The 23,257-nt window shown below is 51.1% G+C and overlaps 6 protein-coding genes across 6 annotated transcripts; 5 read left to right on the forward strand and 1 right to left on the reverse strand.

Moving 5' to 3' along the window:
- Window positions 1-666: 666 nt before the first annotated feature.
- BGZ61DRAFT_377548 (uncharacterized protein) lies at window positions 667-2,122 on the forward strand (the record flags this gene model as incomplete). Its single annotated transcript, XM_046242576.1, has 3 exons — window positions 667-743; window positions 956-1,720; window positions 1,781-2,122. Coding segments are annotated over exons 1-3 (1,173 nt in total), but the record flags the coding sequence as incomplete, so codon positions are not given.
- A 485-nt stretch (window positions 2,123-2,607) lies between these two features.
- On the forward strand, window positions 2,608-3,411 carry BGZ61DRAFT_437186 (uncharacterized protein). Its single transcript, XM_046244081.1, has 2 exons — window positions 2,608-3,224; window positions 3,294-3,411. The coding sequence occupies exon 1, from the start codon at window positions 2,754-2,756 to the stop codon at window positions 3,219-3,221; it is 468 nt and encodes a 155-aa protein (XP_046111662.1). The 5' UTR covers window positions 2,608-2,753; the 3' UTR covers window positions 3,222-3,224; window positions 3,294-3,411.
- A 20-nt stretch (window positions 3,412-3,431) lies between these two features.
- BGZ61DRAFT_582148 (uncharacterized protein) lies at window positions 3,432-5,480 on the forward strand (the record flags this gene model as incomplete). The annotated part of the gene is made up of 2 exons (XM_046256277.1): window positions 3,432-4,715; window positions 4,767-5,480. 2 exons carry the CDS (start codon window positions 3,432-3,434, stop codon window positions 5,448-5,450), a joined length of 1,968 nt encoding a protein of 655 aa, XP_046111663.1. The 3' UTR covers window positions 5,451-5,480.
- A 1,492-nt stretch (window positions 5,481-6,972) lies between these two features.
- BGZ61DRAFT_337455 (uncharacterized protein) lies at window positions 6,973-10,461 on the forward strand (the record flags this gene model as incomplete). The annotated part of the gene is made up of 3 exons (XM_046239048.1): window positions 6,973-7,465; window positions 8,801-9,833; window positions 9,903-10,461. The coding sequence occupies 3 exons, from the start codon at window positions 6,973-6,975 to the stop codon at window positions 10,459-10,461; spliced, it is 2,085 nt and encodes a 694-aa protein (XP_046111664.1).
- Window positions 10,462-16,118: 5,657 nt separating this feature from the next.
- BGZ61DRAFT_338997 (uncharacterized protein) lies at window positions 16,119-18,474 on the reverse strand (the record flags this gene model as incomplete). Its single annotated transcript, XM_046239186.1, has 6 exons — window positions 16,119-16,658; window positions 16,708-17,591; window positions 17,646-18,078; window positions 18,105-18,194; window positions 18,248-18,359; window positions 18,422-18,474. 6 exons carry the CDS (start codon window positions 18,472-18,474, stop codon window positions 16,119-16,121), a joined length of 2,112 nt encoding a protein of 703 aa, XP_046111665.1.
- A 2,676-nt stretch (window positions 18,475-21,150) lies between these two features.
- BGZ61DRAFT_488504 (naphthalene 1,2-dioxygenase subunit alpha) lies at window positions 21,151-22,437 on the forward strand (the record flags this gene model as incomplete). Its single annotated transcript, XM_046250118.1, has 2 exons — window positions 21,151-21,965; window positions 22,032-22,437. 2 exons carry the CDS (start codon window positions 21,151-21,153, stop codon window positions 22,435-22,437), a joined length of 1,221 nt encoding a protein of 406 aa, XP_046111666.1.
- Window positions 22,438-23,257: the final 820 nt, after the last annotated feature.

A 23,257-nucleotide genomic window follows, 5' to 3' on the forward strand; every position in this document is an offset into this window, starting at 1 on the left:
CAAGAACGCTATTGGTGGCAGCTTCCAGCGTTACAGGTCCTGATCGGCAACACTGTTCAACTGGACTGGCGGACGCAGGATGTGCATAACATCGACGCTAAGAGCGACCATTCCGTTCCTGTCACCGTTTTCTAGCACAAATTAGCGAATGCTGACTCCTCTTGCATATCTTAACCACTATCCTCACACGCAGCTGCGCTGGCAGCCACACTGACATTGGTAACTTTAGTGTGGCGGAGAGAAGACGTCGAATGCGGATGGGGAAAAGGTGGGGGGGGGTAATGTGATTTTACTGTACGCAAACTTCGTCCGTTTCTTTGTACTGTTTTCCGTTCACCAAACTTTCTTACGCAAAATTCGTGCCTTTCTTTGTACTATTTTCGTCCCCGTGACGGGCCTTATCCCTTTGTTACCCTGCGCTGGTAATATACCGAGTAGATGATCAGCCCCGCCGATGAGCATCAACAGTCACTTTCGCCAAACCATCAGCAAACGGACGAGGCAAGTCGGTCGACGTCGACAACCGTGCAACTTATGGCATTCTACTAAGCTAGAACCTTTGAAGCAATCGTACACTCTCAGCGGCCAGCGATGGCGACCATCGGAAATCATCCAGCGACTCCCGAGACTGAGCCGGTTGACCTGAGCGAGGAGGTCGACGGGCTCATCTCAACCATGGTCTCTCACTGCCAGTCAGACTTCTCCAAGAGTCTCCAGTTTCTGGAGTTAAACGAAGAGGAAACGTATGCAATTATTCTGCGGAAAATGGAGAAAAGATTCGCCGACTGGGCGGCTTATCTCGGTGTCTTCGCTGAAGGAAATGCAAGTCTTGACCATCGCCTGAAACGTCATCCACGATATGCAGACCTTATTCTTTTCGATTTGGATATGCTCAAGATGAACTTAATCCAGAGTAAGGCCGTTGCGAAATCTCATTCAGACTGCAAGCTTACAGAGTGTTAGTACCGGCCGACGTGAGTGATTCAAGTTCATCTTCAGGATCCTCAGATGGATCTTCAGATGGATCCTCAGATGACGAGGTGGACAGGCGAAAGATCGAATTTAAAGGCCTCCTGCGTTCGCTAAACGAGCTTGACCGACTTGCAATTCATGTCCGACTATCTTCTGTCTCCTCTCTTGATGCCCGAGTCATGGCATTCCGAGCAAGGAAGCCTGCAGAGGTCTATTCCTTCGAAGGAAAGGCGATATTCGCGGTCGAGATGCTCTATCCGGAAGCCTCTGAAACCCTCCGCCAACACTTGAGCAAGTCGATGACGCATAGATATGCAAAGTTGTTCTACTGGAAGTCTCACGACAAGAAATTGCGCGCAGACCGGCGTCGCAACTACAATACAAAACGGGGCGATGACTCCTTGCAGGCGCAACGAGAACCGACACCTCCGCTTGCCAAAGAATCATCGCATCAGCAAACATTAAAGGATGGAAATCGGACTCCCCAAAAGCCTGAACCAAGTAGAATCTCCGTTGGTACCTCGTTTCTATCTGGGACCTTTGCATCGGATCCGGGATCCCGACTCACCGCGCCGACTATGGAGGCGAAGATGCCGGTTCGAAGGCAAGTTGGCGCATCAACCGTTCTTGTAAGCGGTGCAAAGTTTCCCAGTCCTCCCGAATTCGAGGATGGAGAGGATCGAAAACCGTGTCCTTTCTGTCGAAAGGTCTTCCTGAAGGTTGACTTCACAGACACTGTGTGGTGGAGGTAAGTTGGTCCTCTGCTAATGACAACCCCCATATCCAGATGCTAAGTGTAGTGTTCCAGATGCCATGTCAACGAAGACTTGCTGCCTTTTGTGTGTGTTTCGAATTCCTGTTCGGAGCGTCCAACCTTTGCCAGCCGATCTGACTGGAGAGCTCACACTGAGGAGGAGCATGGTGTCGTCTGGCGGCAAGGCCCAAGCAGCCCGATTAGCAACGAAACATTGACTCGAGACCCTCAAGAAGCATCGGATTTTCACACACCAACAGATATCTGCCCCCTCTGCTGCCTGCCCCTTGACAAACCTAAACACGCAAAGACTAGCATGCCTCAACACTCGGCGTCGTCCGCGCCGCAGACCTCCAACGAACCACTGGAGACGTTGCCGCTGGAGCCAATAACCGCGTTAGGCAGTAGTAGTAGGAGCAAAAAAACAGTACTGTTCGAAGTTCCGAAGCAAGAGGGCGAGCTAGCAGGAGAGCAAGGAGACCAAGTGGCGACCAACACTCAGGCTGCGAAGGCGACGAAGACTACTAATCCTACGACTAACCCTGTGCCTCACCGCATGGCGAAACCTATGACGAATCTCATGATGATGAATCACATCGCCGATCATCTGCAATTTCTGGCCTTACTTACACCTCGATTGTCAACGGACAAGCTCGATGGGCATGTACATGATTTCTCCAGCTCCCAAGCACTCAGCAGCGACCGGATTTCTGGAAATGGGAGCACTTTGGACGATCAGTTTGGACCCACTGAAGGGAGCGAGGCTCAGGATATGGATGAGCACCTATTCCTGGACAAAACTCCTCATACCGGAACGGGTCTAACGCCGGATCCGGCATCGCCGCACGATGAAGAGATCGACTCGGTGGAGTCAGTGGATTGGGACATCTGTTTGGTCCCGGCGCCATCCATTGCAGAGGAAGATGATAAGATCGAGCACCTGAAAAAGGGGCGTGCAGATCGTGACAGGCTCTTGGAGGCAGCGTTGGACAGTCTTCCAGGCGGCAGTGTCCACAACCTCTCGGCTATGACACTTTTCATTCTCAGAACGATGGAGCCTAGCTTGTGGGCAATGCTCGGACTCGACAGGTTCAAAGGGGTGTTCTCGCGAGAAATAACCAGAGAGAAGATGTGCGAGTTCTTCAACAACGCATTGTCCTTAGTAGACCGCGGAAAAGACGACATTTTGGTCGACTACTGCGCCGAGCAAATCTGGGATCCTCGGCCCTACAAAGACCCGCACCAGCCGACAGAAGATAAAATTGCTTCAAGGCGAACATTGTTTGCTTTGTTAGTTGATTTCGGTCAGCCGTTGGATATTCTGAGGTGTATTAAGGAAGGAATCTCAGACTTGGACATCCCCCTGTGCCCCGAAAGTCTGAGACGATGTTTTCCCGCGTGGACTAGAAGGGATGTCTCAGATTTCACCGTCCTGCAGAATCATATCCTCGGTCGCGACACAATTCTACAGATGGGATATACAAGACCTAGGTGAAAGGTGAAGCACCAAGACAATAGACAATGCCTAGAAATTCTGTTCGAGACTGACCCCCGTGGCGACAAGAAGCGCATCCAAGAGACCAAGGGCGACCTACTCAGGGATTCTTACCGCTGGATCCTCGACAACGACGACTTTTAGCGATGGGGTGACGATCCACAGAGCAAGCTGCTCTGGATCAAAGGCGACCCTGGCAAGGGCAAGACTATGCTGCTATGCGGCATCATCGACGAGCTGAATGAGAAGGAACCCGGCGTTTGCCTGTCCTATTTCTTTTGCCAGGCCACCGAAGCACGACTGAATAACGCGACGGCTGTGCTCCGTGGCCTGATCTATCTTCTCGTCGAACAACTGCCGTCGCTTATCTCGTATGTTCGCAAGAAGCACGACCATAATAATTCTTGGGAAGCCTTGTCTCAGATCCTTACGGCCATGCTCAATGACCCGAGCCTGAATGGTGCTATCCTAATCATCGATGCCCTCGACGAATGCAAAACGAATCGACATCAGCTTCTTGACTTTATAATCCAACCTTCTCCCGTTAAATGGATCGTCTCTAGTCGAAACCTGCCAGACATCGGGGAGATGCTGAAAAGCGTAAAGCAGAAAGTCACGCTGGACCTCGAGCTGAACACAGACTCAATTAACAAGGCTGTTGGCACATATATTGGATACAACGTAGACCAACTGGCACGTACTCACAGATACGACAAGCAAGAAAGAGACACCGTCAACGCCTACTTGACATCCAATGCTGACGGTACCTTTCTCTGGGTAGCCTCGGTCTGCCAGGAGCTCGCACAATCTGGGAGTATCGGGAAGCGGAATCCACTCGCCAGATTGAAAGCATTCCCCCGCGGGCTCAAAACGCTCTATAACCAGATGGTGGATCAGATTGAAGATTTGGAGGATGCAGGCCCATGCAAGGAACTCCTGGCCGTTGCTTCGGTGGTCTACCGACCTATCACCTTGGATGAAGTGAAAATTCTTGCTGAGTCGCTCGCGAACACTGACCGGGACGACTTAGAGAGAATTATCGAGTCATGCGGCTCTTTCTTGACCCTTCAGGGAGGTGTCGTTTACTTTGTTCACCAATCAGCGAGAGATTTCCTGCGTAATCAGGCATCCGATCGAATTCTACCTTCTGGCATTGCACACCAGCATGATGCTCTTTTATCGAGGTCGCTGAAGGCTCTGCTAGCGGTGCTACGAAATGACATCTACGGCCTAAACAATCCGGGGGTTTTCCTCGATCATTCCTCGTCGCCCATTCTCGGCCCATTAGCCGCGATCCGATACTCTTGCGTCCACTGGGTCGACCATCTCGTCCACTCGCATCCCACAAAGAGGACAAATAACAACAGGCTACATAACGGTGGCATCGTCGATAATTTCATCCGACAGAAATACCTGCATTGGCTGGAATCTCTCAGTCTATTACGCAGTATGCAGGAGGGAGTCATAGCAGTCCATAAGCTTGAGGCCTTAGTAGTGAGTTGCTATAATTATATTTACTGTCGAGGCGGTCTGACAATTTCACAGAGAAACACAGAAGAACGACAGCTGGCAGGACTGCTGCAGGATGCCCGACGCTTTCTTCTTTCCTTCCAACCGGCAATAGAGATTGCTCCATTGCAGGTCTATGCATCGGCACTAGTATTTAGTCCCGAACATAGTCCCATCAGAGAGCTTTTCCAGGAGGAAGCGCCGGGCTGGGTGATATCGAAACCAACCCTGGATGCGAATTGGAACCCTTGCCTGCAGACACTCGAATACCATAGCAAGGCAGTGGCGTCAGTTGCGTTCTCAGCAGATGGCCAGTGGATTGCATCGGGGTCGGCTGATTGTACAGTCAAGATCTGGGATGCGGTGACGGGTGAATGCAAGCAAACATTGAAGGGCCATACCTACGGGGTAATGCCAGTTGTGTTCTCAGCAGATGGCCAGCGGATCGCATGGCGGCCAGGTAATAATCGTATGGCCGAGATCTGGGATGTGGCGACGGGGAAAAGCACTTCAGGGGATATTACTGACCTTGATGACGGCATGAGCAGTTGCGGAACAAGCGATTATGGTATAAGTGGTGATGGCAGATGGATTACGAAAGATGGAAGGAGTATTCTATGGCTACCTCCGGAGTATAAAGCGACGGTATTGACTGCGGCGGGATCAGCAGTCGCTATCGGCTGCTATTCAGGTCTTGTATTGGTAATTCAGTTCGTTTAGAGTGTAGGTAGGTACAACTGGTTCTTTGATAACAAGACGGCTTCCGTTTGCTGGTTGTTCAGGAGGCCTATTCGGGTCGAGGGCGGGAGATTAGTTTCTTCAACAAGGCCGCGTCCGCAAGGAGTCCGGTGTTGCCACTGGAAGACTGCCTCTGAAAGGAAAGATGATGTTCACAATGCGCGATCTTGTCTACCTGACGGCCTAATTGCCCTTTTACCATATTTATATTCTGCATACTGCTAAATCGAGGTTTATCATTTCCTTGGTCCGTCTTTCAATTATGGCTGGTACCAAGGACGAAGATGAAGCTACCCCAGTCTAGATCATTATCTTGATCATGCGATCAACTCGAATGGCCAAGCATACGGACGGTCCTAGATGGGCTCCTTCTTCAGTCTCGGTCATTCAAGAGTCGTCATGTTCTGTCGCGCAAAGCCGAGTGGCGGTATGCTTCAATAGAATGGAATGCAAAGCCGTTGTCAAACCTAATTCTGAAACCAACTCCCCGTGATAATCCCGATTGAGAGAACTCGGCTGGCACACAAAGACCTTTCCCGATCTGCCTCTTTTAAGTTTCTCCTTTGGGATGGCGTGCCAAGTCGATTCCCAAAAGAAGAAGACTAACGCCTCCAACTCCTAAAACCGCCACTTTTGTTAGCAACGGTTCTGACAATATGGTTCAAGTCAAGCGCCACGGTCCCCACTCACCACAACGGACAAGCCGGAAGTAGAACTTTGATTCCACTTATAGCATACAATAGTCACGAAGTGAGAGAAGGAGGCCGTTATACCGACCAACTTCAGACCGTTGCGGAGGTGTAAGCTGCAGCCTCCTTCGAAAAGCCCCAAAATGTTGCTTCTCTAACGGGTACGCCGCCTGCATAAACTTTTGAGCAAATGTCCTACATGATCGAGTTGAATCCAGTAATCTTGGGAACTCAGACATACCAAGGCCAAAAATGAGCAGAAAACAAAAGGACAACCTAAATGGCTTGCTTTTGAAAGGGCATGCTGTGCACTCGTCTGGATTAATGCCCGTGCTGATTCCAGGTGTGCCACACGATCCTAGCAACTTGGGACACAATGTGGAAGCCACTGAGCGAAAGCGGCACACAATAGAGTGGGTTCACAGAATGGAGTATTACGTCCAGATGATAGCAGAAGGCCGTATCGAGGTATCAAGAGGCGTTACACACCAAGCTGGCTGCCTCTTAAAACGGCTAGCTGATCGAAAGCTGTGCTGAGCCTCACACACCACGGCACAATGGGCTGGTGCTTGGCAAAATAGGGTATTCATCGGGGATACCGTGGTGGTGTGTACGATCCATCTCCTCCTTCAGGAGCCGCGACTCGCCCATTTTGTACATAAGGCCTTGTTGTCTCCCCGATTTCTCAATTATTTAATAATATAGGAGACTCCGTTAACCTCACAAGTCTCGTTCACATTGGGGAAAGCCTTACCTTTCCCTGTTGTTTTCCTCTCCGATCAAACCGATCTCTCAAGACTTAAAAGGCTTGCATGATGCGTCTCAAATGTCTCACCACTGCCGCCCTTCTCGCCATTAGCTCAGCCATTACGTTCCCCGGCTCTCGTGCTAATGAGTTTGGCATCGAGGCTAGGGATAGAGGTGAAAATCCGGTCAGTCACCTCGTCAGACGCAATGGCAACAACGGCAACAACCGAGGCAACAACGGCAACTACTATAACAACAACAACTGCGGTAACCATGCTTCTCCGGATTCCAGACGTGGCTGTGTTTGCGATACAAGCGGCGCAACCTACGAACGCAACAGCCAGACGTGCAACTGTCCTCCGGGCCAGAAAAAACACCGCAATAAGTGCGTCCCCGACTGCGGCAACGACGCAGACTACAAGCATGGCGACTGTGTGTGCAAGAACAAAGGCCAAACATATGATGATGCCCAGATGACCTGCAGTTGTCCGGAGGATCAAAAGTGGGATGGATATTGTTGCGTCAACAAATGTCCCGAGGATGCAAACTGGCCAGAGGAGGGTGATACCTGCACCTGCAAGAGTGAGACCAAGACTTATGATGGAGAGGCCTGCGAATGCCCCAAGGAAAAGAAGTGGAGCAGATCCCAGTCTCGATGCATCAATAAATGCCCTGATGATGCAACATACAAGGAAGATGGCGATACCTGCACCTGCACGATCCCGACGAAGGTATACGATGATGAGTCAAATACCTGCCAGTGTTCCGAGGAGCAAAATTGGGATGAATCACAGTCTGCATGTGCTGACAAATGTCCTGATAACGCTGTGTGGGTTGAGGACGGCGATACATGCGAATGCAACAACCCGGACTTCGTCTATGATCAGGGATCTTGTGGATGTCCTTCGGATCAAAAGCTGGACGGCTCGAACTGTGTCAACAAGTGCCCTGATAACGCCAAATGGAATGAAGACGACCAAACCTGCGACTGCAACAACCCCAAATTGGTCTATGATCAGGGATCTTGTAGATGTCCTTCGGGTCAAAAGCTGAAGGGTTCTAGATGCGTCAATAAGTGCCCTGACAACGCGGTGTGGAATGAAGACAGCCAAACCTGCGAATGCAAAAACCCCGCCTTTATCTACGATCAACACTCCTGCAGATGTCCCAAGGACCAAAAGTTGAAGGGGTCTAGTTGCGTCAACAGGTGTCCTGATGACGCGGTATGGAATGAAGACGACGAAGTCTGCAACTGCAAGAACCCCGGCTTTGTCTATAGTAGAGGCTCCTGCAAATGCCCCTCGGATCAACAGCTAGACGGCTCAAGCTGTGTCAACAGATGCCCCGACGACGCTGTTTGGAATGAGGATGATAACGACTGCGACTGCAAAAACCCCGACTTTGTCTACAAGAAAGGCTCATGCGGATGTCCTCCCGATCAAACGCTCAAGGGCTCCAGTTGTGTCAACAAGTGCCCCGATGACGCGGAGTGGAACGAAGATAGCGACGACTGCGATTGCGACAACCCCAACTTCGTCTTTTCTCAAGGCTCCTGCGGATGCCCTCCGAATCAAAAGCGAAAGGGTTCTAAATGCGTCAACAAGTGCCCCGACAACTCGCACTGGATTGAAGACGGCGACACTTGTGGATGTAACAACTCCGATTTTGTCTACAACCAAGGTTCTTGTCGTTGCCCTAAGGGAAAAAAGTTATACGGCTCGGGCTGTAAAGACAAGTGTCCGAGTGGCGCAACCTGGGTTGAAGCTACCGATAGCTGCAAATGCAACAACCCTCTCTTCGTCTATAAAAAGGGCTCCTGTGATTGCCCTGAAGGTCAGAAATGGGACGGCTCTGTATGCAAGAACAAGTGCCCTAGCAATTCAGACTGGAAGGCAGATAAGCCGACCTGCATCTGCCGGAAGAGCGGGCAGAAGTATAATTTGGTGAAGAACGTCTGTGAATGCCCCGAAGGTCAGGAATGGGGTGACTACGGCTGCAAGAACAAGTGCTCCGACGTTGCAATCTGGAAGACCGATAAGCAGGCCTGCATCTGCAAGAAGAATGGGCAGGGGTATGATTCGAAGAAAAAGACGTGCAGCTGCCCCAACGGTCAACTCTGGGATGAGAAAGAGTGCATCACTGATTGCGGGGATCAAGCATACTGGAACAAGAAACAGTGCCTTTGCAAAAAGAGTGACCAAAAGTATGACTTGAAGAAGAAGACTTGCAGCTGCCCCAACGGCCAAAACTGGAATGGCAAGAAGTGTGTTTCCAATTGCGGAGGTCAAGCGTACTGGAACAACAACCAGTGTCCCTGTCCAAAGAGCGGCCAGGTGTATGACTTGAAGCAAAAGACTTGCAGCTGTCCAAGTGGTCAGAATTGGGACGGCAAGAAGTGTGTCTCAAACTGTGGAGATCAAGCATACTGGAGCAAGAACCAGTGTCATTGCAAAAAAGGCGGCCAGGTGTATGACTTGAAGCAAAAGACATGCAGTTGTCCCAGTGGTCAGAATTGGGATGGCAATAAGTGTGTCTCCAGCTGTGGAGCTCAAGCATACTGGAATAAAAACCAGTGTCTTTGCAAAAAGAACGGTCAGGTATTCGACTTGAAGAAAAAGACTTGCAGTTGCCCCGATGGCGAGAATTGGAATGGGAAAAAGTGCGTCGCCAACTGCGGGGACCAAGCCTCCTGGAATAAGAACCAATGCCTCTGCAAGAAGAACGGCCAGGTCTATGAGTCGAAGACGAAGACGTGCAGTTGCCTCGGCGGACAGAAATGGGACGGAAAGCAATGTGTTACAGACTGTGGTACCCAAGCTGTCTGGGACAGGAAGTACAAGAGCTGTGTGTGCAAGCGCAGTGGTCAGATCTTTGACGGAACGGCAAAGACTTGTGCTTGTCCCAAGGGTCAGGAATGGAATGGGAAGAAGTGCTCTACTATTTGTGGAGCTCAAGCAATCTGGAATGGGAAGAATAAGTCTTGTGTGTGCAAGAAGAGCGGCCAGATCTTCGACGGAAAGGTGAAGACTTGTGCCTGTCCCAGAGGTCAAAAGTGGGATGGAAAGAAGTGCATTACCGACTGCGGAACTTACGCAACCTGGGATGGGAAGTACAAGACCTGCGTTTGCAATCGCAGTGGTCAGATCTTTGACAAAAAGGTGAAGATTTGTGCTTGTCCCAAAGGCCAGAAGTGGAATGGAAAGAAGTGCTTCACCGACTGTGGGCCGCACGCTACCTGGGACGGGAGGAACAAATCATGCGTGTGCAAGAAGATCGGGCAGATTTTTGATCGGGGATCAAGGACTTGCGCCTGTCCCAAGGGCCAGAAATTGACTGCGTATGGATGCCAGCACGACTGTGGCAATGATGCTTCCTGGAACGAAGAACGCAAGGCTTGCGTGTGCAAGAAGAAGACCATGCAGTACAACAAAGACACCAAACGGTGCAAATGCACGGGCGGCATGATTTACAAAGATAAGTGCACTTGTCCGAAGGGACAGACGTTTGACAAGTCTACGCAGAAGTGCCAGCGTAGCCGCTATTACATTCCCTACTAGTGTGCTATACGAAATTTGTTAGTTACTGTTGTTACGAGACTTAATATTGACATTTTCTTTTCATATAATTGGCTTTGTGAACTTTAAAAGTGCCAGAAGCCTGCACTTCTGCGCTGCAATAATGAACGGGTATCATAACAAAATGCGCTATCAGAGTGATGTAGTTCGTTTATCATCAGCAATTAATGATGTGATTTCACGCGCTCAAGTGGCACAGTATAATATGGAGGAGCTATTCAATCCAGAGCAAAGATTTTCTCATGCAGTCATAACTCTTCGCTTCCCAAGATGCCGCCGCGCCTACGGCGGCACCTTAGACCAACTACGCTAAAGTGCAAAAATAAAACTCCAGATATTAGAGATCGCAAAATCGCAAAATTACAGCCCTAGAATTATAGAGCCTAGCCCCTATATTTATAGAGCTCTACCCACTACAGCCCCCTATAGCTTACAGTCTTTCCAGTAGGCTATAGCAGCTATAATTCTTAAGATGTATTCTTGCCAGCTAGCCCTCTAGATAATAGAAAATTACTACTGCTACAGCAGGCTGTATAGAGAAAAGCTGCAGCTATTCTTACTTACTATAATAGGTATTATTATAGCAGCTGCTATTATAGCAAGCAGCTAGTATCTTAATAGGTAGGTAGGGATATTAATTATAAAGCTGAAAATTACAGTTTTATAAAACTGTATCTTTAATTTTATACTGCAGCTGCTGAAATATTACCTCTTACAGCAGGCAACAGTAAGTGTAGCTTTCTTCTGTATATTCTGCTATAGCAGTAGTAATTTTCTATTATCTAAAAGGCTAGTTAGTAAGAGTACAGGGTGCAGTTACTACAGCCCACTGGAAAAATAATAGACTATAGGGGGATATAGTGGGTAGAGCCCTATAAATATAGAGGCTACGCTCTATAATTATAGGGCTATATTTTTGTGATTTCTAATTTCCAATTTCTAGATTTCAGTTATTGCACTTTAGCACAGTTAGTCTAAGATGCCACCGTACTCTATTTCCGTTTCATCCCACCTATACCACGATTAATTAATGTCTCAAATCCCACTTGTTTAGTGTGGGAGCCGATGGGAGGATATAACGGGCGTTCTTTTTCCTATTCCGGCAATCGGCTCCTCGGTCTGATTCGTAGAAGCAAATGATGTGATAGGCAAATGTTTAGCTGATACCAGGACGTTTGCCGTATCTAAGATCCCGCTACTGCGCCCACGTGATCGGAAGAGAGAAATCGGTGCCGGATTTGCGGGCGCGTGATGGCTGAGCTGGCGCCGGCACGGCAGATAACGAATCTTTAATGCTACTTCTTCGGTGGTGGGCGAATCATGATTTAGGTTGACATTTTTTATCGCAGTCAATGTGGGGTTTCCCAGTCGCCACCACAACGACAGTATAACGCTTCAGCCCAACATCACGCAACTAAGCAAGCACTCTTTATTATTTGCGGGGGCGGATAATCTAATGGGAGCGCCAACCCCCAGTCCATCTTCCAGAATATCAAAAGAAGCGATGGACTCGCCGCTTAGTTCATTCAATTATTGGAGCTGGCTGGGCTCCTTTCGATCGTAGCGTGGTATGCGCACTTACAGCCACAATATCCGTGGGTCTATCGCCCGGACTCAACCACAGTGGTTCTACCGAGATCGGACCATCAGTTTTTGCTTTTTATTTGGATGTGCAAGGCTCGTCCGGCTTATCAATCCATTGTCGCTCGTAACGTTGTGTTGATCAAATGCACATGCCCCACGCTGACACAGATTCAAGATAAGAGGGGGCGTGGCTATCTACGTAAGTGTAAGATCGAAGCAACTACAGAACAGAGGATCATAAGCCTCATGCATCATCGTCTCTGGTGTCTCTGATCTCCCCCCACTTAAAAGGTTTTGCGGACAACTTCCGAACCTCCGCCCAGATTAACAGGTCGGTCGGCGAGCCCAGCCTCAGAGGTATCAATCATTAGACGCTCCCATTGCAAGTCAAGTCCCTCATGTTTGACCGTTTTAAAAAAAATAAACTCTCAGCCGAGATATAGAACTGGAGTTACAATATTTATCGCGTAGCTCCGGAAGAACGACTCAACGCTCCAAGGGGCGAAGGAGGTGTAGCCGTGACAGAGACAGACAACACTCGTGCAGATAGCGCCAATTCAGACACAGTAGTGTTGAAACCAACCAATGTACGGGAAATATTCCCAGTCGAACCCTTGTACCTAGCATGCGCGTGGAATTGTTACTTGCCTTGCGTGTAGAGTAAAGTCTTTGGAGTGCCGCATGCCGAAGATTTCGCCGCATTTGGAATTGGGCTGGTAGAGACTAGCTGGGGCAGCCTCACTATATTTGGCCGAGGATGGTTATCGAAAATACAGAGAGAAAATTTAAAACGTCCCTCTGGCCAAACGAAAATGGATAACAGAACTGATATCGACCGTGTCCCGAACGACGCAACAGCGCTTAGGAGATAGATCTGCAGAGCATCTAGGTATGCCCTTCGTATTTGCGGGGCGATAGCAAGGCCTAATCTGAAACCCTCGGACACAGAACTACCGACCATGTTTCTAGAAGGTGGTTTCGGCAGTCACCTGTGCGCTCCGGCTCCTCCTCAGATCTAAATGCGGACACGGTGCTCCCGGAGTCGGAGCCGACTCCGGCTCTAGCATCACATCGATACCCCGGACTGCTCCATCTACCCCGCACGAACGGGTCAGCCCGTTGCGCTAAAGCGAGCGGACTATCCCTTTGAGTGCGGTAAGGCAACACTTAGGTCACTAGCAGGGGGGTCCAGCCAACCAGAGTATAGCAAATTAAAGGTACATAGATCCCCACCTATTTTATATGGTGATAGAAGTCCCAGCAATTCCCCCCTCTACATAACGCTACATTACACTGCTGACAGCGATATCGCGATTTCTTTAGTCTCTGACCTCTGTTGCCGTTGACTGCCCGTAACGGCTGCGGCCGACCCTCTCCAAGCCGTATTCCTTTACAAGCTTGACATGCCGAGGGATTCTTATTCCGGACCCAATTGTGCTGTATAACAGGCGTAAATTCGTCTCCAGTCCGAAATCTCTGTCGGGCCTGACTGTCAGACTGATACTTTGCGATAAGGTCATTAACAATACGTTGGCGCCAATTGCCCTGTGATATCTCCGGCTTCCACTGTGGCTGCCCTCGCTGCTGTAAAATATAGCTGTTAATAAGGGCTATTTCTAGCAGGAAGTCCCAAGCTAGAGCCCTCCAGCCGCCCCTACGGGCACGCCGGGTAGGGCTCCAATATGACCGCATTTGGTCACCGCGATCTACAGCACCCATCTCGTCATTGTAAACAGCAGCGATGGATGGGATAGAAATCAGCTTGACAGCCTCGTCACCAAAAAATCGCTGTATTGGCCGTGCTTGCATTTGGTCTGTTGTCGGTCTCTTCCTTATGCGTTCGAGTCTCTCAGTGCCCTTGAACACAGTGGACAGGAATAGCACGAGGGCGTTATCTTTCCATGCGATCTGATTGACCTAGCCGAAGACAAATTAGTAGGGAAAATCAATACAATCCTGTCTCTCTGACTGACTTGGTTATCTGCTGTCGGGATAGCTTTGATATCATTGAATTGAAGGCTGCCGGCAGCTGTGTTATCTGCAGCTTTGAGCTTGACAAGAGGCTTGTAGATGCCACAGTTCCTGCGGGCTGTGCCTGTGGCACCGTGGCCGCATTGTCGGAGCCGGCGAAAGAGGTCACAGGAAGAGAATAGGTTATCGAGAAATACATGGTATCTGGCTTCCGGCAGCAGATTTACTAGGGCAACAACCACAGCTTGGGTCGGGTTCAGATGGATTGTCTTCCTCTCTTGTCGCTGCTGCCGGGTCCGCCGCAGCTGTGACGGCAGGCGCCGGTAGCTCAGCCGGATACCAACAGGCCCGTATTTCCGGCCGGGCCGGTGCCAAATCCACCGCAGGAAATAGCCTTGTTGGGCTACAGCCCACACTTTGAAGCCTGTGGGGATAGGTTTATTAGGGACTGTTGTTGTCTCAATAGATCGTCCGAGAAAGCGGACCATACACTCATCTACAGCAATAGATGTGCCCGGAATATAGAATAACGTAGACGTATGTTGTATATGGTCAGACCAAGCCTTAATCCGGATAAAGGTGCGGCCGTAGAAGCTTGTGTTAGGATCCTTATCGATGGTTGTAAAGTTAAAGATCTGAAGATATCGAGATAGCAGCTGGAATCGGTCATAAGGCATCCATTTAATTACTGGATGAATAGGGCGTAGATCCTTAGATCCAGAAGTCTTCCAATACAGCTTGATCTGCGGCTCGATATGTATTCTCATATATATCAAGATCGCAAGCCATATGTAGATTTCGGCAACAGAGGTCGGCTTCCAATCCAGCAGCCGAGACCGCGGCTTCAATCTGCAGCTGCCATCTTCATGCTGCTCAAGCCGGTGACTGACCCAGCTGTTGGTGTATTGGGCCCAGCCTTCTACTAGGGAAACAGGCAGGAATTGCTGGAATAGTGACAGCGGCTCCGGGGGTAGGGTTGTTATCTCAGGGACCCGGCTTGGAATGACCATCGGATCGAAGTTGTAACCGCGATCCGGAACCGGATCATATATCGGCCGGCAGGTGTTATCAGTCGGCTGCTCGCGACGGCTGTTATCAGTGCCAATGAAGCTATTGTCATCATACGCATTGACTGCCTGGCTGGAGAGCTGTTGGGAATCCATAAGTGCACACAGAATGAGTTGTACGGTGAATTGGGCGGGGTTGATTCTAGCGGTGCTTTAGGTCACTCTAGGTACCTCGGCTGTGGCAGGGGTGTGGTGGGTCCCGTGACCTAAGTGTTGCCTTACCGCACTCAAAGGGATCCCTGTCAAAGTCCCTGCTTCTTGCAACTCGAAGCCGCTTCCCAGTATAGGCAGGTTATCCCGGACTAGGGGTCTCGAACCTCGTCGGCCCCGTGACTGGTATATAGGTAACGCCCACGTGGGGGGTCTGAGCCCCCTGAGCAGACCGGTATAGAGACCCTGGATTTGCCTTAGCGTTGCATGGAGAGTCACTGAACGCTTCTTTAGTGCGCTGAGAAGCCCAATCACCTTGCGTGTTCTTACGGCTAAGGCGTTCGCTTGCTCGTCCATATCATATTTGCGGAGTTGTTTTATATCCGTGAGTTGCTGCAAGTCCGTTCCGCACGCATTCACCTGCCCGAGACTCCTCACTTTAGCGAAGGCTGCCAAACCCCATCGATGTCACTGCAAAATTCTCTCTTGCCCTAGCTCGTCTTGCTCACTGATGAATTGGTGCCGTCAATGCCGATGGAGTTGCCCTTTTCGCTGAGAAACTCCCATATGGGAAAAGCCCGTTGCGCCATCACTGTCAGACTCTCAGGTCATTTGTCATTTTGCGGCGTTAAACTTTCGACACAGATACCGGTATTGCAAGGCTAGTTGCGGGCTGGACACGATACCAATCCTACGATGACTAGTCGACTGGAGGTCCCTCGTTGGTCACACCACGGGTTCACAGCAGTAAGCTAGGCACGGCGAGATTGAAGGCATCGAGAGCAATCTCCAATAAATTATCTATTAACAAAGACACTCTATATTGAAGAACCAGCACTTTTGGAAAAAGCATGTGCGCGCTTGTCGCTAAAATGAATCAAACATGGGGTTCCCAAAATTTTCGTCCTCCCACCATCCCATACCCCTAGATTCGTCAATCGTAGGCTGAGAGTTGTCAAATCCCCCCATGTCCTCAATGTTGAGCAGTTGTGAGGAGTCCGCGTACAGCCACGGAGTAGTCGTGAAGGCGAGACTGTCGACCTGCTCAACGGACGGTTCGTCGAGGACAGTGTTTCGCGATTCGCGCGATGAAGAAGGAGGGGGCTTGCATGATAACGTCGGCGCTTGTTGCCCGCCATCCGCGGTGTTGATGGTGATCTCTGGTGATGTTGCGACGATGATCTCAAGCGTCGAGCTTTCGCCCAAGTCTGCTTGGGCGATTATGGGGGCGAGCGAGGCGTCTAGCAAGCCCGCTGTTGGAATTTCTTGCGTGTCGGTTGTGGAGTTGAATTGGAGGATGTCCCACATCAAGGGCACACTGAGGTAAATTCTAGATGGCATCCAGTCTTCCACATCCATGCTCTCGGAGCCAGCGGCAATTCGTGTCATCTTGTCTAGATTTCGGTCCTAGATACTGTCAGCTCGAACCTTTCAACGACTACTTTGGAAAACATACCAGTTCTCGGCAGGCTTCGGAAGAGGGAATGAAGCTCTTCAAAAACCTCCTGCATTTCGCAAAGTCCGTATTGGACTTGTGTTTGAGCTTGGTAGCCGCGGCACAGCAGTAATACAGATGCACAGTGGCCGCGATCGCAGCTACGTGCCCGAAAAACGGATCCACCAGCGGAACCTGCTTGTCCACAACCATGTCTATCATGCGAACGATCCAGGTGGAGTGCAGTAGGGCGAGCTCGGACGATCTCCTCCAAAACGTGTTCGGGATGGCTAGATTTGGATTGTGCTGCGCCCCCACAATGTAGAGGAACGGGTGATTCAAAACGGTGTGAATTGAATGGTACGTGAACTGCTCCTTCAGCCACGGCGCGAAGTAATCTCGGTTCATCCTCACCTCCTCCACCTTGCGTTCGTAGAATTTAACCGAGTCATATCGATGACACATGGGAATTCTGTTCTCAGTCTCCATGAAGTCGGAAAGGACCTTGGCGTACATGGAATCGTACCTCCAAGGTTCCTCCAGTTTGTTGCGGGAACAGTCGGACACGTATTTTCGTACCTGACTCCAGACCCATCCTAGATGGACGCTCGTGTTCCAGACTCCCGTGTCGCTTGGTGATGAGCATCCAAGTTTGTCTCTGGGCAAAGGGGGCCCGTTTGGGCTGACTTCAGAATAAGATGGTCGCCATATGTCGGTTGGGACGCTCAAGAGTCCTGTTTGTCGACCGTACGATTGCTCGAGTATCTGGAGACTCCAGAAAAGTCGCTTCTTCCGCTCCGTAATTGGGCCATCGATAGCATAAACGGATGTAAGATCCAACATGGCAGATCGGCAGAGTTGAAAGGCGAGGCCGAGATTAAATTGGCCGAGGTGAACATTTCCGTCTGTACTCGTGTTAGCTCGAGGGTTACTGCACGTCCCAGCCAGCTTTATCATACCCATAAAGGCAGAGTACGCAAGTAGACACAGGCTTTCGATGGTTGGCAGATCTACGGTCCCGTTTGCGATGCGAAGCATGATTAGACTCTTTGCAATATTTCCATGTAGCTGCGCCTGGTCCCGAGTCTCGGAGAATCGCGAAGTCAGTGCCAGAATACTGCAGGCAAGCTCTTCGGAAATGGAGCCATAGTCGCTGACTTCTTCGCGCTCGAAGCACCAAATCGGTTGCCTGTGGCAATACTTAAAGTAGAGGCCGATGCCAATGGCGATGTCGGATGGGCTAGGCCGTAGATTTGAGCTCTCGGAGTCAAACGTGGCTGTTGAGGGATGGCTGACGGGGTAGTTTTGCTCGAGAGCCGGAGGAGATGCTGAGTAGGACTTTTCTGAAGTGTCGGCGACTTCCTCGATTACTTGTTCATGACGTATGGAGCGCTTTGTCCTAAGGACTTGGTCAGAACGTTTGATCGCCGCATTCGTCGCAGTCGCATGTACAAGCTCCCACTCAAGATGAGTTCCAGTTTCTCTTCCAAATGCGCCAGCCGCTCGTCCTATGGATTGTCAAAACGGTCCGGTCTTTGGAGGCGATGGCGGAGGAACGTACCGATCGGCCGCCTTGTGACGGTCGTCTCGCGGGCGGATAGGAGCACGGCTGCTTAAGGCGGACGCAGCTCGAGCAAGCGGGCTTCTCGCCTGGGCAGCGTGTCTTTTTCCTCCTGCACGACGGTTAGCACGCGATGGAAAAAAAAAAAGAAAAACGGGCGTCAACGCGACAGACTTGCAAGTGAGACAGGCGTGGTGCAGTCGCCGCCTCCCACGAGAGCTGGTCATACCCTCCTCTGACGGCATCATGATGGATCCTAACCGGAAGTCCAAGAGGACCGGCGGACCAAAACGTCTACAGGGGACTCTCCTCCACTAAATAGTGAACCCCTCCCGTAAATCAAGGCTGCATTACTCCATGTCAACGACGATTGGCCGTCTGCTATCTCACGCGGGGTCGGTAACTCAAACTGCATGTAGCTAGCCCATGTATCTGCGGATGTGGGTGCGGGGTGCGAATAGCATGCAAAAGGGGTATATTTTCCAGTTTTCCTGCGCCGATTCGACCAAAGGGGCAAAGTGTGACGGGCATGCGATAGCAGATCGGCAGCCGGCTGACAAAAGACGAGAATGAATGGGTCAACCCGTCATGGCTGATAGATAAAGAGAAGGGCTGCCTGACAAAGGATGGAGACAACTCCCTGGTAACTTGGTGGGGAAAGAGAAATCTACAGACAAGTTCGATTTGCAGGAAACCTCACGATGGCCGGCCACACACACCGAATGAGTGGCGCATCTGTTGACCAGGCCCTAGCTCGGCGATATCTCACCCCGCATAATGTTAAATTCTCCCGGTGTCGGCCAGATGTCTGCCACGGCATCGGCCATGTGACGTCGAAACCCAGGCTTGATCGATTCTGGGTATCGCCAGGGCTCCCTTCTGGAACAATGTGCAGGATCACCGGTCTCGGCTTATCTGATACGTAACACATGGCTAGCCTTCCTCGATTAGGATACCAAAACACAAGATGCACAGGATATCTCCACCTCGCGCCTGTGAAGGCGACAGTGCCGGCCCGACCGGCAGGGCGTCCAACATGGCAATTTTTGCAAACCTGGTTCGGGAGAACCGCCTTGGCTGAGACGCGGACTCCAAAGGGGAAATTGGAGAGAAGCGTCATAGAAAAGATCGGCGTTTGCTGTATGTATGCAGTCCCAAACGTGAATACCGGTCTGTTGAATGGAATCATGCAAGGAACACCAGAGCGCTTGGGGGAGCGGGGTAGCGAGTTTCGGGGGGTTGGGATAAGACGGCCATTATGAGATAGTAGGACTAAATAAGTACGGAGTCAGGCAGACTAGTACTGGCAATGAGACATGCCGCTCGATCCCACTTCTGCACCGCCTGCTGCTCTTCTGCAGTTCTGTGGCTCTGCAGTTCTGCGCTTCTGCACCTGCGATGCGGAACTCCACACAGATACACAAAGGTCAGCAGACCGGTAAGCGGCAGACTGGTTTCCCGCGATGGTCGTACACAATCTCATTTCGCGCCGCGACCCGATTGCTACGTGACTGATCCAACGTAAATGCACCAATAATTAGGGTTCCATTGGGAAGGACGCGCTCCGGACGGACTCAATGGCTGGCACACCCATCACCAGTGCGCGCGCCTGGGCGTCCTTTGCCGGATGCATCTCCTGGCTGCCTCTTTGGTCAGTAATGCATTCTGGCTGATCCACTTGCCACGCGGTTTCGAGGATCTGTCTCAAGGTTTTACTGGGGAATGGAGGGAGAATGAATCACAGATACTATTTGGGACGTCGATAAACTGATGAGGTAGCCGGCCGTCATCAACCTTGGAGAGGGGAGGGGAACAGACGAGAACAAGGAGGAGGGCGTTGCCACCTCTGCAGGCGCCTCGAAGGGATCTAGTTATCGTGATTGACGTGGTCGGGTCCGGCAGATATTTTGGTTCTCCCTGCCGCGCGTTGATACCCAATTTTTTTCCGCAGTTGGCGTTTCCGTTACAAGCGAGAAATCTCGACGGACGGCTGAGGGTGTGTCGCGCAGAGGAATTGACACGTCGTAGAGCGGGGTCCTCCAAAGAGGCAAGTCGCTTCAAAGCACCACGATAAGGCTAGTCAACGAAGCTGCTAGCCGCTGGTTGACAACAGTCTTTGTGTGTGTGTGAGTCCTGGCGGATAAATGATTGCGGTGTCGATAAAACTGCTGCAGATCGTCTTATCAGGCGTCTTCGGTGTTTCCGAGGACGGGGAATGCTTGCTGGGCCGATGTCTCCCGATTTTTCCTTTCTTTTTTTTTCTTTGACCACAGGACGGGTCAACCGAGTAGGCGGGTAGATGAGCATGAGCATACGAGTACGCGAGAGTGGACCAGTGACAGAGGCGCAGATGGTCACAGGATATAGTCTGATACAGTTAGCAAGGGCCTGCTGAGCGAACCTGTGATCACGGCCGAATCGCCATGGACCTGCAGAGGCCATCATGCTGCGCTCGCCAGCAAGGCCATCCAAAGGTAGGTGCCTCCACACACGTGGACGCGGTCCGGGAGACGAGACGGTGAGTCCAAAAAAAGATGGTGGCCTCGCCTTCAGTTATGAGGCCCCTCCATTCTGTCAGGTGCCGTGTATTCCGGCTGAACGCCCCCGAGTCCGACGGTGGTCGATAAGACAGCCGGCGCCGAAGGTAAAAGCCTCCGATCAGGTGACCGGAGTTGCGACCCAGTGGAGGGCGCCACCTGATTGTCTACACTGCGGACATCGGACAAAGGCATGCGGTGGTGAGAGATAAGACGGACTATATCAAGCTGGCCATGATGGTGGTTTCAATAATTCGAAGCATCTTCAAGTCTAAGAGTAGTAAAGCAACTTCTTCTACATTCTACCCACGCTAGTCATCTTTGACCCTAGACATCTTCGACCCCAGACACCATCTACATTTCACCATGTCACTCCTAAAGAGCCACATGGGTCTTGGATCCGAGGCCCCTGCTGAGGAGACTAATTCCGCGGCCCTGCCAGCATCCTGGTACACCTCGCCGGAAATGTACGAGCTCGAGAGGCGGGCAATCTTCTCCAAGAAGTGGCTCCTCACCACGCACAAGCTCAGACTCGTGGAGTCAGGGGACTGGCTGCGATATGAGGTGGCCGGCTTTGAATTTGTCATCACCAAGGACCGCACCGGAGCCATCAACGCATTCCACAACGTCTGCAGACACCGGGCCTTCCCCATTGTCACCGAGGAGAAGGGCCACAACAGCGTCCTGTCTTGCAAATACCACGGGTGGTCGTACGGCCTCAACGGCAAGCTCGCCAAGGCCCCGGGATATCAAGATCTCGCTGGATTCGACAAGGCCGCCAACAGCCTTCTGCCGCTCCATGTCCACGTTGACAAGAATGGATTCATCTGGGTGAACCTGGACGCCGGTGCGAAGCCGGAAGTTGCCTGGTCCGACGCCTTTGACGGCGCCGAGCAGCAAAAGCGGCTCGCTGCCTACGACTTTGAGAACTACCAGTTCGACCACACCTGGGAGTTGGAGGGAGAGCACAACTGGAAAGTCCTGGCCGACAACTACAACGAGTGCTATCACTGCAAGACGGCCGGTCCTGATGTTCCCGGCGTTGCGGACCTCAGCTCCTCCGACGTCGACACCACGGGCGGCCACATCCAGCACCTTGGCAACCCTACGCCAGAGCAAATCGAGCGTGGCTTTTCGGTTACCAGCACCTCCTATTTCCCCAATGCCTCCATGAACATCAGGTAAGTGCATTGCTCTAACCACATTGCCCTAACCGAAGCATCGAAACATGGCTAATCATTTCATAGCCCACACTTTTTCGTCTTGCAGAAATCCGTGCCATCCGGCCCCGGCAAGTCAAGCATGAAGTACGAGGTCTACAGGAACAAGAACTCCAGTGGCGAGGACTTCCAAGTAATCAACGACATCTACAAGAAGGTCGCGTCAGAGCTAGGGCTAGGGTTGTACCTTTGCACCAATGAGCAGAAGAAGCCCAATGCCGGCGTCTTCATCAACGGCGAGACGCAGCCCGCGTTCCAGAACTCGGTGCGCGACCTCATCCAGGCCCACTACAAGCGGGAGGTGGACGCTGACCGCGAGATCTGGCCTGCTCGCCAGGTCCTCCCGGAGTCTGCCACCGCCACCGAGAAGGACATCGGGTTCTGCTCAAACGTGGATTGCTGCAGAATCAAAAAGGAGACGGCCGCTTTCTGAGCAGGTGCCAAAATGAAACAGGTTTCCTTAATAATTCCACCCCTTCAACTGCCAATTTAGCGCTATTTAGTTGTCGACGACACACATTTTGATTCACGACTGCATATGCCATAGTCGAATACTAAAGAAGTATTCAATCTAGAACAATTGTTCCCCATGCATTGATAATCTCACTCTATCTCTTGACTATGACATGCTGTTCTTTCAATTGATTTTTGGATCAGTAGTTCCAGTGTACTATGGTAAGCTGTCATGCCTTCATGATGTCATGATGTCACACCGATGGCTCACCGAACCTCCCACCGACCGCTAGGAGCCTCGCATCCTTAATGCATACATCCCAGGTTCTGCCATCATCACCAACATGCAATTATTAGTGAGGGAACTGTAATAACATTATCAAAGAGGGTTGTGGCTAGTATCTGTCACTTGAGGCGAGGGATGAGGCAGACTGTTGGAGGGCGAAGCACATCGTCGACGGTCTTGGACTGACCGAGGCACACCGAGATTTTGATATCAGGTGGGGCTGGGGACGCAGCCAGCAGTCCACATTGCCCAGGCTTCATCGGCGCTAGGCTTGGCAATGTGAACTATATAGCAGGTTATTGTCCCAAGGTTGAAAGCTAGTAGAAAGGCAATCATCTCTACCCAACACTTGGGCAGTGCTCTCTGAGGCCTCGTGGACCGGTCTCGGGTGGCCAACTCGTGCTCTCTGCGTCAATAACCGAGCCTCGCCCCCATCCGGGCCATTGAGCAACCGAGAGTCCGCCTGCATGATGACCACACTCCCAATCAGATCATCGACGTGGGTAGCACAACA

The sequence above is a fragment of the Ilyonectria robusta genome (assembly GCF_021365365.1).
Source record: "Ilyonectria robusta strain PMI_751 chromosome Unknown BGZ61scaffold_1, whole genome shotgun sequence".
In the NCBI taxonomy this organism is placed as follows: domain Eukaryota; kingdom Fungi; phylum Ascomycota; class Sordariomycetes; order Hypocreales; family Nectriaceae; genus Ilyonectria; species Ilyonectria robusta.

Excerpts from the sequence above, each read along its gene's own strand:
- BGZ61DRAFT_437186 (XM_046244081.1), top strand. The coding sequence starts at position 2,754 with ATGACACTTTTCATTCTCAGAACGATGGAGCCTAGCTTGTGGGCAATG.